The following is a 17,776-nucleotide window of genomic DNA, read 5'->3' as shown; positions in this document are numbered from 1 at the left end:
AGTTGGAATTTGGTGTATGTCTTGGGGTTTGAGAGAGATTATGAAGAGGGCTGGGGGCCGACGAGGGGTAATGTGGTATTATGTGATAGTTATCTCGGTCTTTTTTCCCATACTAGACTAATGTAGCTAAGGCGTGGTGTGATGGGAGCGGAGAGATTAGAATCCTTGCGCGGGGGTGGAAGAGGGGCTGGTTAACCTGCCAAGATCGTATATCAAGGAATATAACTGGAGGAGAATAATAGCGCGTGAGCAGGCAGCCACCATTTGAGGCGGTGCTACAGTACACTCGACTCTTGGCAGGTCCAGATTACCTAAATGATTAAAGGAGTGTGAGGAGTGTAAGTAGCAAGTGTCATAAGTACCATAAGTACAAGATAGTACTCCTAAGTACAAGATAGTACCGTATGTACAAGACAGTACCGCAATCACTAGATAAGTACCAAAGGCACAAAGACAGTACGCTTAGTCATACGGGACTACAACGGCCCGGTGGTTCCGTACTTCCGGGTTTTACTCCATACGCTAACCACATGTGTTCATCGCCTTTGTTCTAGAACTTCTTACCGAAAAGTCCCTGGCAGGCGTAGAGCCGCAAATTGTTATTTTTAACGCCCACAGATTTAGTGGCATAGTGGCTGAAAGTTTAGTCGGTGTTCATAGTACCCTAACTTACCATGTTATACTTCGTAGATCATCTAAAACCCCAAAGATCGACAAACTCGGGAAACTCGGGAGCCCCCATGTTCCCCCAATTTCCACTGGACTTCATACCGCTGTGACGTGTAAGATGGACGAAGCAAATTTCCTATTCTAGGCGATAGCTTCAATATTGCCTGAGTTAACTGGTTCTGAGCCTGGAATGATTGGGTGGGGCGACTTGGTCCCACCACACAATGAAACACCAGAATTAGCCACCGGATGTCCAGTGTATTGGCTAGAATCTTCGGCAGTTGAGCTTGTTTCCCATTATGAACATTCATAACTCTTCATTAGCCGAGGTGCAAAGATACATACGTACATGTAGTGTCTGCCAGCTTTCCTTGTTCGATCAACTCCTTTTTTATGTTCCGATATAACCATGGATTGAACCAGGAACAAAAAAGATGGCAAACCGCCCATGTGCCTGAAAAGTTAACGCCACGAGTTTTGACTGACGCGTTCCCTTATGACTTCAACTTGCGTTAGCGTTGTGTGGGTCTGGAAACTTAAGACAGGCTGGTCCGGCTTCAATTAAATAACTGACTTTCCCCACTTGGCCCCCCTTTTTTATGAAGTTTGTTCTTCCTGTTCTTCCTCCCCAGGATATGAAGTTGACTCGTTTGTGGGTTTTTGGTCCGCGAGGCTGCATTTCTATCTGCAAGTTCGCTCTCTCATTTGAATAGTTACCTCATGGGACCCGAGAAGACTTTGACAAACCTCGGGACTACCCCAACCAATTTTTACAGTGGATATCCGACTCCGTGAAAATTAATTCAACATGTCCGAACTACACGACTCCCAAGAGAAACCCCCTTCACCCCAGCATGAATCTTCAGTGGAATCCTCACAAGGTGATGAGGAAAACCACCACATCCCTCAAATCGCTGTGGGCGACGAAGTCACGGAACAACCGAGCACTTCAACCTTCGGCGAGAGATGGAGATCCGCCAGCCAGCGTATCCGAAATAGAGGAAACACAATAGCCGAGCGACTTGGCCGATCCCATGAACGAAATGAAGATGGCTTAGAAGGCGCCGGCTTCTCTACAGAATACTTCGGCGCAACAGACGACATCCGAAGTTTCGAAGCCCGACGTGCCATTGACGAGGAGCATCGTTTGAATGGTCTTGATCATGATGCTCAGGCTCAGCTCTTGATCAGACATCTCGGTTTACCAGGGAGCCATCGACGAAATGCATCCTCAGAACTCCCATCGGGCACGACAACGCCCGGAGATATCAGTGAAGCGACCCCACTGAATGGAAGTGTGCTATCACACTTACTACGCGTTTATGCCAATAATTTGGAAAATGCGAGCCGCATGAGCGTTGCGACTACTTCGTTCGAAAACGACCCTGATCCCGAGAGTATTCCGATGAAAACTCTGGGCACGGGTACACCCGGCATCGCCACACCCGGGACGGAAACCCCTGGAGGGACGCCGCCGGGAAAGCGAGAAAAAGTGAAGTGGTATAAGGGCGCAGAACCGGAGTCGGAGAGCAAGAATGGGAATAAGTTTAATCTGCCGTTGAAGCCGAAGAAGAAGAGGGAGTCAAGTCATACGTACACCTCGTCACTCATCTCGGCGTCGATGGGGATGGGTCGTGTTGGAGTACCGGGAGCTGAAGGGCCGGCACCTATGAATGCGAAGGAGAGGAAGAAGCAGAAGCGGAAGAGTCAGAAGAATGTGAAGCTGACAGTGCATATTGCGGCTATTTTGGCGCGGCAGCAGTATATTATGCAGCTTTGTCGTGCGTTGATGAAGTATGGGGCGCCGACGCATCGACTGGAGGAGTATATGATGATGACTTCTAATGTGCTGGAAGTTAATGCTCAATTCATGTATATCCCTGGTTGTATGATTATGTCTTTTGATGACCCGCTCACTCGCACTGCTGAAGTGAAGATCATCCGTGTCACCCAGGGACTGGATCTGTCTCGTTTGGCCGAGACGCACAATGTGCTCAAGAGCGTGGTGCACGATATTGTGAGTGTCGATCAAGCCACCAAGGATCTTGACGAGATCATGCAGCGGAAACCACGATACGGAGCATGGACGAAAGTCCTCCTGACCGGTCTGGCCAGTGTTGCTGTTGGCCCCTACTCATTCTCCGCCCGCCCTATCGACCTTCCGATCATTTTCTTCCTAGGATGCCTAGTCGGGATCATGCAGCACATCCTGGCTCCATCGTCTGCCACATACTCCAACGTCCTCGAGGTATCAGCCGCCATCCTAGTCTCATTCATCGCGCGGGCATTCGGAAGTATCAAGCACAACGGTGTACATGTATTCTGTTTCCCTGCGATGGTGGAATCCTCTATCGCCATGCTTCTACCCGGTTTCGCCGTGCTGAGCAGTAGTCTGGAACTCCAGTCTCACCAAATGAACGCCGGTTCAATCCGTCTGGTCTTCACAATCATCTACTCTCTCTTCCTAGGATATGGTGTCACAGTCGGCACCACGATCTACGGATTAATGGATACAAACGCCACAAGGCAGGAGACCTGTTCTGCGACAAGTGAATGGGGAAATGAATACATCCAACATTTTCCTTTCGTTGCAATTTATTGTCTCTTCGCCGCCCTCCTCAACCAAGCCAAAGCGAAACAACTACCTGTCACAATTCTTTTGGGCGTTTGCGGCTACGTGACAAATTACTTCAGCACAAAGAAGCTCGGCTCCAACCAAGTAGCCAACACAGTCGGCGCCTTCACTATTGGCCTACTGGCCAATCTGTACAGTCGTCTGTGGCACGGTCACGCCGCTGCTGCTATTATCCCAGGTATCTTCACCTTGGTGCCATCCGGATTAGCATCGTCCGGATCGATTATTTCCGGCCTCGAATATGCCGAGGAGGTCGCTAATGGAACTGCCGCCACAACTACAAGCAGTTCCACTAATGAAAGCTCGCTTACTTCATTGGGCTATGGAATGATTCAAACCGCTATCGGTATTTCTGTTGGTTTGTTTGTTGCTGCATTGATTGTTTATCCGCATGGAAAGAAGCGAACTGCTATTTTCAGTCTGTAGATGGCTTTTATCTATGTTCACATGAATTTGGAAGGTCCAATCTTCATACCCTGGGATCTTTATGTTGAATTTCATAGCGAGCGTTATATCACTGCATGTGTCGGCATCATTCATCTCCATATATCTCAAGTGCTATTTGTTCATATCATCTCTGCCAATTATATTCCTCCCGACCAACTTCATGTCCGTTGTAAGCCTATCAACCGGAATCCAATCTATCCTTCACTTCAGCAAGCTTCCTTCTCCTTATTAAACCGGCCTCTCAACCCTCGCATGCTGGATCTCCGATATGTTTGAGACGTTTGTTTCTTTTCTTGACGGTATAAATTCCATTCTGGATGAAGATATAGACAAAGGCGAAACCGACGATCGTAGCGAGTACCAATGGCCCCAGAATGGGGAGTACAGTAAAGCCGTAGGATGCTTGTTGGAAGGCATTGTTATCCGCAAGAGCGTGAGTTGCAAGTCCAACCTGCATAGCCGTCAGGACAATCGCAATATAGACAGTTGATCCTGCCAGATAGCTGAAATTGTCCTGAAGAAAAGAGCTATATTGGTCCCAAAAAAGTCCATAGCCACGAAAATTGTTCATGCCAAGAAAGTACATCTTGTTGAGCCGATTCAGACGAAGCTCGCCATAGTAGAATCTTCTATCAATATCGTAGTATATGTCCTCTGCGTTCAGAATTTGTGCGACCAGTTTCCTCCAATCCGACCATTGTACCTCTGGTGGAAGCAGATGATTATCTTGAGCAATCCTAAAGTCACTCTCGTAAGATATAAGCCCGACATAGGAAAAGAGAAAGCCAAGGGCACACTTTCGTGAATCTTTAGAGATGGGACAGGCCCAGAAGCGAGGCACAAGAAGGAAGCGCGGGATGGGTTTCAGGAACATTCGGCCAGTTGTCCACACAAGATGCATATCTATGCGCTCCGTGATACTAATCCCTCGGCCTAGGAATAGCTGAGTATGCAAAGGTCGTGGCGGCACGGGTCGTCCCGCAATCCACAGCCATGTGTGGATTTTGTGTAGTCGTTCAAGATCAAGTTCTTTTTTCATCCAGTCACTGAAAGTATCAGAACTTAGGATTCGCAGATCAAAATTTTTAGTGCATTCAGATGCTGGAAGCAGTTGGAGAAGATCATCTTCGTCGTCCAAGGAGAGGAGATTGATAGTAAACGGCGCCGGCTAACCGATGGGAAAATTGTAAGCAGAGGGAAAAGAAATACTTGACTAGACGCATAGAACTATGACCTGCTCCGTTCCGTTCTCAGGTTTTGGAGAACTGCTGTTCATCTTTAGTATCACTTGAAGTCGGCCAGGCTCCATTGAAAGCCGGGGTAGGCTTAAGAAAGATCAAAAGTGTCTTGAAGATTAATCAGACTGTATTTATGACAAGGGATAGTGAGCGCGCTATATCTATTTTAAAAAGTCGAATTTGAGGATGACCAGGCTGAGTGACGCGTCTTTTGCAGATCGAAGTAGTCAAAAACTATCTCTTCTCCGCGGAAATATCTCTATAATTCTTGTGATAGATCCGTAACTGCGACCTCGCTTTTCTTTGCCTTCGGCCATGCCCTGTGTTACCTGTGATTCATCAATCACAAACCGGGTAATTTTTTCCGATGACACAGGAGCTTTCAGAGTAGTCAATCACCAAGTTTGTTATATTTGCATAAGGTTTGGAGTGCGGAGAAGCGCAACCGAGGGTGATGTGTACCGATGGCTTAGTGGCGTTCTCAATGGTTGGTTTTGAAGTCATGCCTGACTACAATCCGAAATCAAGCCTGTCAGCAGCCTCTCAGCTCTGCATAGATTCGTCTCCTCGAATACGAGGCCATTTACAAATGAAGAGTCAAAGTAAGAGATTGCCCTATGGATATCCTTGTTTGATACAGATAAGAGTAGGTGAGAAAAATACCAAAGAATGAGAAGGGCAGAGGGAAGCGAGCGAACTGCCCGAGCTTTTGGATGGTTCAAGGGCCTAGCAAGGGAAATAGAGGGCTTGCTCCACCCTGATCCGACTCTTCCATCCAAATACTCAGCTTCTCATTGTATCAATGGATCAAGCCATAGATTTTCTCAAAAGAGCGTTTAGTGTGGGAGGAAACAAGAAGGTGATATCCATAAGTGATCTGGAACAAGGGCTCTTAGAAGTGACCGAGGCAGTCGAAGACCCAAATGTGGAGTACGTATATTTCAAAACTTTCGTTCCCATCAATCTCCGCTCATGTTTTTGTAGTATCGTTATCGTTCCAGGACTTGGCGCCCACCCCCTGAACTGTTGGGCGTCTGATTCTGACTCCAAGGAACCAAGTTTCAATTGGGTCGTAGACAAGGATGGGTTACAGAAGAGTTTCCCGAGGGCGCGTATCCTCCGTTACGGTTATGCCTCCTGCTTGGATGGGAAAATTTGCCATCGACAAGTGCATGGACAGCATAGTAGACGGCTTGCTTAGTGCATTGCAAGGAAAAAGAACAGTATGTCCACATACTCCCTCATGCTTGTCCTCTCGCGACATTGGCCCGTAGGAGAATTTTGAGAAAGCTCGTCCGGTAATTTTTATTGGGCACAGTATGGGAGGAATTGTCGTGGCTCAGGTCTGTGCTCACGTATTCTTTCACAATTATGCGACTGACGAAGTAGGCGATCAATGAGTCCTCCCGCCGCCAAGACAAGTATGAAGGAATACTTGAATGCATTACAGGATGTATCTTCTTCGGTACACCCTTTAATGGCACAAGCTTCGCTGCTTGTGGCTTGATTCTCGCCGGGATAGGAGAGCTATGGGGAGCCACAGTGTACGATTCTTTGCTTCGACTTCTGACCCCAGAAAATCCTCTTCTGGTGAGAATAGCACATGAATTCTTTGAGCTCGCCCGGCGGCAAAGTCCCAATATCGAGCTGTTTTGCTTCTATGAAGAACTACCCTTTAATATTGAAGATACCATAAAGTGGCTCTCGCATGAATCGTTCGCAACGCACTTGAGAGAAGGAATCAACCATGTGGCAAAACAATTGGCAAGTGCACCCCCAGAAACTATTGTCAATTCAAATTCCTGACCCAGCATCAGCCAAAAGATGGAATGCTCGTGGACAAAAGTTCTGCCACCTTTGGGGAGTGCATTGACAGGCAGGGCTTACAGTTGACCCACCCGAATTTGGTCAAGTTCAAACACGCCCATGATGGGAAATACGAGGCTTTCACTTGCAGGTTACGGCCTATGATTGAAAAAGCGGAAGGGAACGTTCATAAACGCTTTACTGCATTGGCTAAAATCAGTATGCCACGCCAAGCGCAGATTTCATTGACGAATCTTCTAGATTCTGGTCTTGGGCCCAAACAGTTTACTGATGCACAATCCCTGAAAGGAAGATCTGGAGTTTTAGACAAAGATATCTATCAGAACTGGGAGAAGCCTGCGAGAGAAGATCATAATATCTTTTGGGTCATTGGCCCGGCTGGTGTGGGTAAATCCGACATCGCCAGGTCAGCTATTGCTAGTATGGGGAATCGCATCAAAGAAAATTTCGGCCCTGGAAAGTCTGAGCTTATTCCTATCTTGGCTTACTTTCTCTGCTACCCTTCCCAGAAGGAGTCTTCAGCAGTGGAGTTACTGAAATCGCTCATCCTCCAGCTCATCCGGCAGGATCCACTTTTGGCGACCCATGCCAAACAATTTCTCAGGAAATGCGAATATCGTACAGGTGCTGCTTCTGCTGATGACTCGAAGAATTCGACAGCTACGATGAACATCCAGAACCTGTGGACATGCATGCGAAATATGCTTGCTGATGAGTCACTGGGCGATGTTTACATCATCATCAACAACATCCATTTTCTCGAAAATGATACATCCACACAAAGTCTGATTGATCTACTCGAGAGCGACATTTTCGGTCAGTCCACAGAGAGATACTGTAAAATGGAAGCACGCAAATGGCTTTTCACTTGCAGACCCAGACCCTCCAACGATCGATTTCAAAACCTACAAGACTCCAAACGAACCATTGTCGCAGACCTCACAACAGAGGAACACGCAAAAAATCTTAAGGGCGAAATCAAGAATCATGTTGAGAAACACATTACCAGATTAAGCACTGAAAAGAGCTATACACGAGCTCAGACTTACATGATCCAAGACATCCTGGTTGTCAATGCTGAAAGCAAGCACTGGGTCGATATCCAGTTCGTTAGACTCTCTGGTCTGGATTCTGGCAGCGACACAGAGTCGATATTGAGAACTCTGGGCATTTCAAATTCTTCGAGCTTGAAAGACCTTGTGCGGTGGAGCTGGTTATCAGTGAGTATCCAATAATCTCATAAATAACAGTATTGGCTGAGACTGATGAATGGCTAGATCTTCGAACAACATCCCCACGATAAGCCCTCACTGCAGGAGATCCTGAAGGTCTTGGTTTTTACATTTCAAAATCCGACTATGAATGAACTTTCTATTCTAGCCGGCATCCATAATGAGAATAGACTTGAAAAATGAATCCAACACTGCGCCCCCATGATCAAGCTCGGAGAAAGAGATGGAAACTCACAAGTTCATTTTTTCAATGAATTTGTTGAACTTTGTTCTGACGCCCAGACTCTACTTGGACTCTCGAGCACTTCGCTGCAGAACGTGCACTCAGAGTCGGACGAAGAGCGATTTCAGGGTGTGCTTACTTGGCGATGCTACTCGTACTTAGAGTCGGCTATGACAAATACGCCAGCTTTGGACCCGGCAGAAGATGCTCCCAACATGACTGAGACTACGCCCAGCGGTGATGTATTCCAGGGGAAGACAATTTGCGTCTATCCGCTTGAATACTGGATTAAACATGCTTTGAAAGGCAAGTTGGAGCTCGCGGAAGATCTTACTCGAAGAATCCCTGTATTTTGGGAGAGGGAATCAAATGTCAGAACGGCCTGGCTGTCTTGGTATTTCCGCAAAGATAATCTTCTCGCCCGGCGAATGACCAAGACGACTGCGCTGCACGTGGCTGCATACTTCGGCTATGGCAATCTTGCTGAAAGCCTTCTTCAGGAGAAGCACCAAGATGTGTTGAATGCTATTGATAAGAAGGGTTACACGCCGGTAAGTAGATTGGTCCCTATGTGCAGCCCTGCGACTAAGCGTAACGTAATAGCTTCATATTGCAGCGGAAAGGGACCACAAGAAAACAGTCGAGGTTCTATTGGAGTTCAGTCCGGAACATGCAATCGCCAGAATGAGTACCCGGGTTGGGACAGCACTTCATCTAGCTGCAAAACAAGGCCATTTTGATATCATGAAAATATTGCTCAAAAGTGGTGCCGACCCAAACGCAAGGAGTAGAAAATACGGCCTTGTGATTCATGCTGCTATTTTGTCTGGAAAAAATGAGGCAGTTCAATTGCTACTTAACCAGGACGATATCATATTGGACAACGACAACAACGATAACAACGACAACAACGACAACAACGACAACAACGATAACAACGACAACAACGACAACAACGACAACAACGACAACAACGACAACAACGATAACAACGACAACAACGACAACAACAACAATAATAACGACAACAACGACAACAACGACAAAAATGACAACAATGACAGCGGCCCCCGTGACGACGACCATCACCACAATAACAAAGATGGCAACAACAATCATCATGACAGTGGCGATGACAGCAGTAATGATGAGAATGACAATAACAAAGACTTTGATAAGCCTCCCCTTTCTCTTTCAGCAGCAATGTCTGAAAGGGAGATTTTCCAGAAGATCCTCGAGGATGGGAAGGAAAAGTGGACAGCAAAGGTCTATTCGGATGCATTAGCCGAGGCCTGTTATTCCAATAAGCTAGACAATGTCGCTGCTCTCCTAGGCCTGGAAGACCACATTTATGTCTTTCAAACAAAAGATCTCGATCGGGCTGCACTGGATGCAGCTGAGCAAGACAACTGGAGCGCAGTGTTAAAAGTTTTACATCATCGAAAGAATCTGTCTTCCAACAAGATCTTTTTTCTTGCGGCGATCACACATAAAAGCCGGGAGCAAGCTGATGAGGTCCTTCGCGTCATAAACACTCAAGAATTAAATATTTCAGTTGACGTTCTCAATATGGCACTGTACCAGGCCTGTGATGAACAGAACGAAAGGACAGTTTCTTGGCTTTTGGAGACATGTAAAGCCGATGCAAATGCCACAGACAGAATACCCGATATACTTGGTCTATCCGAGATCAAGGTCAGCTTACCTTTGGAAATGCCTTGACAGCAGCGGCTTGGGATGGAAACATCAGCATAGTTAGGAGACTGCTAGAACACGGTGCCCAGGTGGAAAGTGACAAGGGATGTGCTCTGCAAGTTGCTGCAAAGCATGGCCATGCCAAGGTTCTCGAACTTCTTCTCTTGAAAGGTGCAGATGTCAATAAGAAGGTTGAGAATGCCCTATTCATAAGAGCTACAACTGCCTTGCAAGTCGCTTGCCATTTTGGGAAGACAGAAGCAGTTAAGATACTTCTGAAATACCAAGCAGATCCAAACGTTGAAAACGGGAGTCCTCTACTAGACGTGACTCACAGAAACTGGCCCGAGGTTTTGAATGTCCTCCTCGCGTCAACGAATATCAAAGTTAATGTCAATATTTGTGATAAAAGCGGAGTGTCGGCTCTGATGAAGGCTGTTTTTCATATGCCACCCGACGCGACTTCACAGCTGCTTGAAGCCGGTGCCAATATCAACCACGCGGATCATCACGGAAACACTGCGCTTATGCGTGCAGCTTATAGGACGAACGCAGAATACTTCAAATTGCTCTGCGATAATGGCGCCAACATCTTGCAAGAAAACGCCAGGCATGAACTTGCCATTGCAATAGCCATTAGAGAAGGAAACCCCGAGTATGTGAATCTGTTTGCGGAGAGACTGATCCCACTTCTTCGAGGTCTGAACAGGGCCGTCACCAAAGGAAGCACGTTCGTCAAAGACTTGATTGCTAGGCCAGAAGACGATCACGAAATTGTTGATCAGCACGTCTTGGATCTTTTGAACGAGCGTAATTCGATTCTCAGTCGGGAAGTTCAGGAGCTGGCTTACATGCGGCAAAATTGGAAAGAGATGGAGAACAGAGTACTAGCAGCCGAAACAAATGCTAGATTAGCTGAGAAGGAGATGACACGACTCCGAGAAGAGCGCGAAGAGGAGAGCCAAACAATTCAGAGGGAGAGGGATGAATACAAGGCAGCCAGATACGGATTCAGCCGAGTCAAAGAAGAAAAGGAAAGTCTGGAGAGAAAATTGGCCAACATGCAGCACGCTGAAGAGATTGCTCTCCAAGCCCAGAGAGAGTTACATGCCGCACAACAGGCCCACAAAACTGCGCTCGAGGATGCCCAAAAAAGAGCTACACAATGCCAGCTCGAAGCCGAAGCTGCCCAGAAAGAGTTGACCGACGCACAAAAGTCTCAAGACACTGCGCTAAAGCAACACCAACGCAAAGCTGAGACTGCTCAGAAGCAACTCAAAATCTTGCAAGATGAGACCAAGAGAGAAAAGGAGCAACATTTAGTGACAGTCGCGAGTCTTCCGGCAGAATTGGCCGCCGTTTCTAGCAGACCTCCCATCTTCCCATCTCAACCCAGTATTGGCCACAGGGAAAGTATGGATTGGGGAAGCGTCGACATAAGCCAAAGCCAGATAAGCGACGGTAGCAACTTGGAGAGTCCAGCTGCTGATGAAGAGACGGGTCCCTCAAAATCAAAAGTGCCGGGGCTCCAGAGGTTTCGTAGGAAGCCAGAGGAAGAGAAGGAAAAGTTTTCGTTTCCCAAATTTGGTAGAAAGGGCGGTGACGAATCTTGATTGTGTTTCTAACTTTCAATGCTACAGAGAGAGAGAGAAAGAAGTGTGCGTGTCATGCTAGGTGTTGATTAATGATCGAAAGAGTTGAGTATATAGGTATTTTGATTTCTTAGTCTGACAGGATCAATACTCCAACCTTGAGTTCACGTACTGGCACTGTTTATATTCATGGGGAAGTCCCGTCGGTGCTACAGTATGTAAATATGTTGAAGTAATATATATATGTATCCACATACCTGTCATGAAATCATTTCAAATAAGCATGAAATATCGAACACATTATTCAGTGCTGACTTCAAAGTGATGTTTTCTGGATTACGAATTATGTTGAGTTCGAGGTAGTCTTATGAATGATCTCTTTCACGATATCGGTGGAGTTCTTTCATGAGCTAAAAATACTCAAATGACTCGACTTTGGTCTCAATGAAAGACGATTAACATCCAGATGTCGATTCTGAAAAGGGTTCAGGACTACTGCTTCCCCGAAGACATATTTCACCATCATAATATCTACTCACCAGCCTTTTTTGCAACCGTTCGAAGATAATTTTCCGCATCCACCCTTCACCAACGATGGCTGATCTTGAGGACCGCATGTCTCTGGGTATTCAAGACAACGATGAAAATTTTGAAGCTGAATCTTTTCACGAAGAAAATGATGCCATTATGCGTGATTCGAATTCAACGAATATATCGTCCGAAGAGCTTGCCAATTTCGCCTACAGCCCCTGGGAACGATTCCTCGAGTTTACGGTCGACAGGATCCGTCGTCTCATTTTGGGCGACTATGTCTCGACCGATGCATCGTCAATGCTCTCCGAAGAAGACTTCTCGCAAATTCATGAATGGTTGCTTGAGCCCGACAGGCCAGTTGATAACAAGGAACTTATCCTGTTCGTGAATCAAACACGATTGGAAACTCTACCTATGGACTTCCTGTTTGAGATCCTGGATCGACTCTTCAATTTCCACCAGGATGACGAGGAAAGACTTGAGATTGGCTTCATTCATACACTTCATGGTCTTCGGCTGCTGAGTGACTATACGCGGGTCGTAGTGAATGACTGGATGCTGCGTTCCAGGCCAAAATGGGAGAAGTTTGGAAGTCATGAGCTATGGTGCTATCCAACCCGAGATGCTGTTAAAGAAGCTCCCAGTACTCCGTGGAGTTATCATTATCTCCCGTTCCGAGGAATTGAGGAAGAGAATGTGGCAGTTCAAGCGGCAATAACTTGTGTCGAATGCTTCCGCCTCCTCGTCGAACAGAACTTGATTCCAATTGGAGGATATGACTTGAATGGAGAAAGTTTCCTTAACTGGGTAATCAGAAAGCGCTGTCAGCCCGTCGTGGACTACATGATTGATGTAATGCCCGTCGAAGAATTCTTCTACTCCACAGCTCCCCGCCTTGGATATCGAGATGATAAGCATCCTCTTGTCAGTCTGCTTGAAAGTGGCAACCAGAAGGGATTCGAGAAGCTTCTTGGAAAGCTGGCAGAGAGCAGGGGTCTCGAGAACTGGGACCTTGGCTGGTCACTGAAAGATGACCAACGCAAGCTTCAAATGTGCGCTTTTTTGTCCGCCCAACATGCAGACTTGCTCTTGAAAAAGTTCAATATTAACATTGGCGAAGTTGTGATGAAGAAGGAAATCAATTGGGAATACCCTCTGGGTCGTGTGGGAGCTTACCTCCCCTATCGGCCAACCACAAGTTCATGGCACCAAGCAGCCCGCCACAATCCCGACGGCGAAGCCTTCATGGAATGGCTCTCGGAAAACTCAGGCTCAAAATCGACTACCCTTAACAAACAGGGCTATACATCCATCATGTAGGCTGCTCGCGGCGAGAACATTACCGCAATCAAGTGGTTATCAAAGCATGGCGACGCAGCCGCGCCCTTGAGCTCACGACCTAACAGCCGTTATTCATATGCACTCCGAGCTGCTGCGTTCAACCAGACCTTCCACAGCAATGAGATGTTCAAAATGATCCTCAATGGGATGCCGGATGCGTTCTTCCGCGATTTCGCCTTGGTGTCAGAAGTGTTCGGTTGGATTATCGATGGACTTGTGGTCTTTCCGGTTTAATCCCCGGTTGATGAATCCACTCACGCAGTGGCCGAATGAACGAGTTATGATTATTTTTATGGCCAGGGAGAAATGTCAGCAGTTGTTTAATCGATTGCCTGATAAATGGACGACGTCGGCAATGCAAATTCACGTGGTTGAGCGTGCAAGAATGTATGGTTATAGCTTTCTTCCGTCGTCTATGATTTGGCCCAAGGTGAATAAGCAACGTAAGCCTAAGATTCTCGGGTTCACGATACCTTCGGTTTTTGGTAGATAATATGTTATCTGTGGGGGGTTTCTGTTATATTGTCTGATGGAGATTGGTATATCCAGAAGAGATCTTGGAATGGAACTGCCCAGGTGGCTTCAATCAATTGAATATTCAAACAAATATGCATAAAGTATCAGATAAATCAATGAAACTGTGATTGATGTTTCCTTGCTTATATTATAGTCTTCGCCACGATCTGGCGGCATAGTATACACTGGCATCCTCAACTTTTTATACTAAACCCACACCTCATTCGTGATGCCATCAAACTTGAGCCCTTCCTCGTGCTCAGTTCGGGACGTTTCAGCTAGGTGTGTCCACTGCTCTGGGTATTTCTCGCGCGCCCACTTTTCGACCTCATCCTTCCAGTATTGGTATGGAATTGCATTATAGAACAATCCAAGACTAGTAACAGTTAGCACGATTCACGAAATTTCACTTGAAATACTAACGTAGTACTTGTTGGGGCCACTCCAATTTCAGCTTGCATATTGTCGATGGCTTCAGTCGCCATATCAAATTCGCATTGAGAAGCGACAGCTTCCATGTAAGCTGTGTACAGTCGGCGGTCGATCGTAATCTCTAGCTTTTTCACCTTTGCCATCATTTTGATCGCTTCCTGCACGCCATTGTGGTGCTTCTCGCACATTTTAAAGAATATCGCAATGGTCTTCTGCGATGGTCCTTCCTCTGATTGCAGGATCTGTCGGAAAATCCCCATACTCTTATCGGGCATCTCACACGCTGCGTAGGCTAGCATGAGGCCGTTCAAAATTCGTGTGTTGAGTTCCACCTCCAGATCAAGTTTGAGCATGTTGTGAACCAGCTCCAAGTTGGCCGCGTCGGCCGTGCGGGCCAAGCCTTGGAAGCATCGAGCATACGTGTCAGGTTTAGGACGGCGACTCAGGTCCTCGGCCTGGCGCATGTGTCCAAAGACCAAGAATGCCAGATCACTACGCTTTCGTTCAAAGAAAGAGCTCATGAGCTCAGTGCGTACGCTGACACCTGTCTCGGAGAAGGCGAGTTTGAGGAGTTGATAAACCTCCCACACATTCGCGTCTGTCTGACTCATGTCCATAATGTAATCAGTCAGTGCGGTACGGACCATGCCTTTGCCTTCGCCATCTAAGCTTCCCAACCGGGGGCGAAGGAGTTCAGAGACAGCCTCCCAGTCGTGACGATAAAGCAGCATGCGCGTCAATGCAGCGATGGTCTTTGCACTTAGCGACACATTCTCCTGGAAAAGCGGGTCGAGGAGAGACGAGATCTGTTGGAACAAATCATCTTTCTGCTCAGATAAGCATAGCATAGTGATGAGCCTATTAGCCAGGGGTAAGTGGTCACTGGCTAGAACGCTGGGATCAATCCGGTCCTCCAGAATTGCAAGCGTCTGCTCCACATTACCGGCCTGGACAGACGACTCCAACAGCAGCATATTTGTCTCTTCATCCGGGGTGAGACCCCACTGCTCAGCCAATTTAGCGTACTCGGTAGCCAGCTGCGGGTTTGGCAAAGAGTTTGCATATTGGATAAGGCTGTTCACATTGGCAATAGTAAGGGCTTCCTTCAGTGATTGGTTGGTCCCGGCCCAAGACTTGACCTTCTCCGCAAGTGACGACGCGCTACTGCCCTGCGCTGCGTCCCAAAGAAGAGTGATACCGACGGTCTCCGCGCTGAGATCCTGCGCAAGAGATTCGTAAATAGGCTTGGCCCACGAGACCTCAGAGTGGAGGATCGCATACTGAATGGCAGCAATCTTCGCGGCAACCGAAGGCTCCAAATTTCCAGCGATCGGACACTCATATACTGTTTGAACTGCAGTGGGGAGATCCTGAGCAATCAATAACTTAGTGAGCTCCTCATGCGAAGCTTGATCAAATTTAACACCGAATTTCTCCAATTCTTGGGCGACCTTTCGTAGCTGGCGTCGGTCGTCCTTCAAAGCGAACCCCTTCAGGACACTGAGCCAGGGCGAAGGCTTTGCTCCGCGGAATTGACCCCCAAACTTCATAATGACATGACGAGCCTCTTCAGGGTTTCCATTTGATGCCATCAAATCAATATAGATCAAAAGTGCGGGTCGACTGATGGAGTTGGGACCAAATCCGTGATCGGCACAGAGCTCCAGATAGGCAAAACGTGCTAACTTGAGGATGGTGTCGCGTGCCTCAGGAAGACATTGTGCCTCGGAGAGAACAAATAGCATCCTTTCTAGGTTCTCCACGGAGAATACATCTTGCCATTCGCTCTCCTCCAGCTCGCTTTGCTGGGCCTTCAAATGCTTCCATGTGATGGACAGCAACCGGGCTTGGAACAGGTTGATGACCGCTGGGGTCTCAACGCGTGACGTGAAGAACAGCTGGAAAGCCTTCACCAGTGTATGATTCGGAGGTGCTCTGCTCTTATCACCCAGTGACCGCTTCAAATCGGTCATAGGCTTCAGCCCCTTCTCCGTGGGCAACGTCGCTGGTTGACCTTCGCCGGTATCCGTCGGGTTGGAGCTGAATGCAAAAAGAGTTCGCCGGGGAACATGAGCAAGGCTAGACACACAAGGCCGTACTCGTGCAGGAGAGATGGTATGCAGCAATTGATTTCGGCGACATCGTGAGAAATGTAACGGCTCGTTGTTGATAATGGCCCGGATGACCCGTTTCGAAAGATGAGACTGCATGACTAGGAGGGACAAGTCCTCCGACTTTAATTGGACTGACCTGGTCAAGCTTGAAGGGAAATGGGGATAAAATTGTTGGATGAACTTCGGATCAAAAAGTTCGCGACACGCGGAGAAAGCTGGTCTGAGGCGGGAAGGCGGTCTTGGCGCTACTGCGAAAAAACGAACCGTTGAATCTCTTCCCGACCTGACTTCACGTACCCAATTCCACCTCTTACTGAGATCTGTTCGTCATGTCATTGAATCTGTTCTCATCGCTTCGCAGCGTCACAAATGCTGTGCCCTCAGCTTGTCGCTGGAGCTCGACCGCGGCCATGAGCGCCTTCACTTCCCAACGATCCCCGTCAACATTCAGTATGCCCTTGGCCCTCCGGTTTCTTTAGGCATGCAATTCCTTCGGATTATTTGCTCACAAATTTTTACTAGAATCGTCCGGTCAACGTATGCACCCCAATCACCGCAAGCGCTTCCTTGAAGATCAAAAATCCCAGAGCGAGAGCAAGGCTATGGAGAGATTCCAATCCCGCGAGTGGAAGGCTGGTGATGTCTACGCACCCCATGATCTCAGCCCTGCAGAGATGAAGAAATGGTCTAAGCGCAAGGCTCCTTCATTCGACGCCTTCGACGCCTTGAACCTGAACCCATTGAACCTGCACAAGGTACGAGTGCTCGAAATCTTACAGTGTAGCACTCGTGTGCTTTGCTTGATGTCCTATTTTCTGACGTGCTTTGCTTTCATAGAACTTCGCCATCATGTCCGAATACGTTTCGCCTTTGGGCCGTATCAAGCACCGAAACCAAACTGGCCTGCGCCCTGTCAACCAACGGAAGATTGCTAAGGCCATTCGGAGGGCTATGGGACTTGGTCTCATGCCCTCTGTCCACCGACACCCTGAAATCCTGGCTTCGGAGGCTAGGTCGAAGATGAGCTCCTTCTACTAGGATATGTTCAATTGGAGAAGATCCAGATCCCCAGTGGCATTTTCATACTTTATAAAGCAAGGCCCGAGGGGGCAAATTTCCATGTATTATTAGTTCTAGCGCGATTGAAATCAACTTCTTGGCTATGAAAATTGAGCAGTTTTACAATCAACTTCATATTCTTGTCTGGGGTCACGGTAATGTGGATGTTACTGGATAGAGTTAAGTCCCCGCCTAAGCTGGGCTGAGTACGTCAGTCCATAA

General features: G+C 47.5%; 6 protein-coding genes across 6 annotated transcripts; 4 read left to right on the top strand and 2 right to left on the bottom strand.

Annotated features, from left to right (window-relative positions):
• Nucleotides 1-1,477: 1,477 nt before the first annotated feature.
• N7520_010815 (threonine/serine exporter family protein) lies at nt 1,478-3,730 on the top strand (the record flags this gene model as incomplete). The annotated part of the gene is made up of 1 exon (XM_057144748.1): nt 1,478-3,730. One exon carries the CDS (start codon nt 1,478-1,480, stop codon nt 3,728-3,730), a length of 2,253 nt encoding a protein of 750 aa, XP_056990502.1.
• Nucleotides 3,731-3,992: 262 nt separating this feature from the next.
• On the bottom strand, nt 3,993-5,027 carry N7520_010814 (uncharacterized protein; the record flags this gene model as incomplete). Its single annotated transcript, XM_057144747.1, has 2 exons — nt 3,993-4,919; nt 4,986-5,027. 2 exons carry the CDS (start codon nt 5,025-5,027, stop codon nt 3,993-3,995), a joined length of 969 nt encoding a protein of 322 aa, XP_056990501.1.
• A 1,989-nt stretch (nt 5,028-7,016) lies between these two features.
• N7520_010813 (ankyrin repeat domain-containing protein) lies at nt 7,017-11,579 on the top strand (the record flags this gene model as incomplete). The annotated part of the gene is made up of 4 exons (XM_057144746.1): nt 7,017-8,036; nt 8,436-8,822; nt 8,875-9,692; nt 10,031-11,579. The coding sequence occupies 4 exons, from the start codon at nt 7,017-7,019 to the stop codon at nt 11,577-11,579; spliced, it is 3,774 nt and encodes a 1,257-aa protein (XP_056990500.1).
• Nucleotides 11,580-12,152: 573 nt separating this feature from the next.
• N7520_010812 (uncharacterized protein) lies at nt 12,153-13,667 on the top strand (the record flags this gene model as incomplete). Its single annotated transcript, XM_057144745.1, has 2 exons — nt 12,153-13,408; nt 13,499-13,667. 2 exons carry the CDS (start codon nt 12,153-12,155, stop codon nt 13,665-13,667), a joined length of 1,425 nt encoding a protein of 474 aa, XP_056990499.1.
• A 489-nt stretch (nt 13,668-14,156) lies between these two features.
• On the bottom strand, nt 14,157-16,523 carry N7520_010811 (uncharacterized protein; the record flags this gene model as incomplete). Its single annotated transcript, XM_057144744.1, has 3 exons — nt 14,157-14,325; nt 14,373-16,421; nt 16,471-16,523. The coding sequence occupies 3 exons, from the start codon at nt 16,521-16,523 to the stop codon at nt 14,157-14,159; spliced, it is 2,271 nt and encodes a 756-aa protein (XP_056990498.1).
• A 511-nt stretch (nt 16,524-17,034) lies between these two features.
• N7520_010810 (mitochondrial 37S ribosomal protein bS18m) lies at nt 17,035-17,533 on the top strand (the record flags this gene model as incomplete). The annotated part of the gene is made up of 2 exons (XM_057144743.1): nt 17,035-17,250; nt 17,333-17,533. 2 exons carry the CDS (start codon nt 17,035-17,037, stop codon nt 17,531-17,533), a joined length of 417 nt encoding a protein of 138 aa, XP_056990497.1.
• Nucleotides 17,534-17,776: the final 243 nt, after the last annotated feature.

Source organism: Penicillium odoratum (assembly GCF_028828045.1).
Source record: "Penicillium odoratum strain IBT 22623 chromosome Unknown utg000008l_segment0_segment0, whole genome shotgun sequence".
In the NCBI taxonomy this organism is placed as follows: domain Eukaryota; kingdom Fungi; phylum Ascomycota; class Eurotiomycetes; order Eurotiales; family Aspergillaceae; genus Penicillium; species Penicillium odoratum.
Note: the sequence above shows the minus strand (reverse complement) of the source record. Positions and strands in the feature narration are given on the sequence as shown.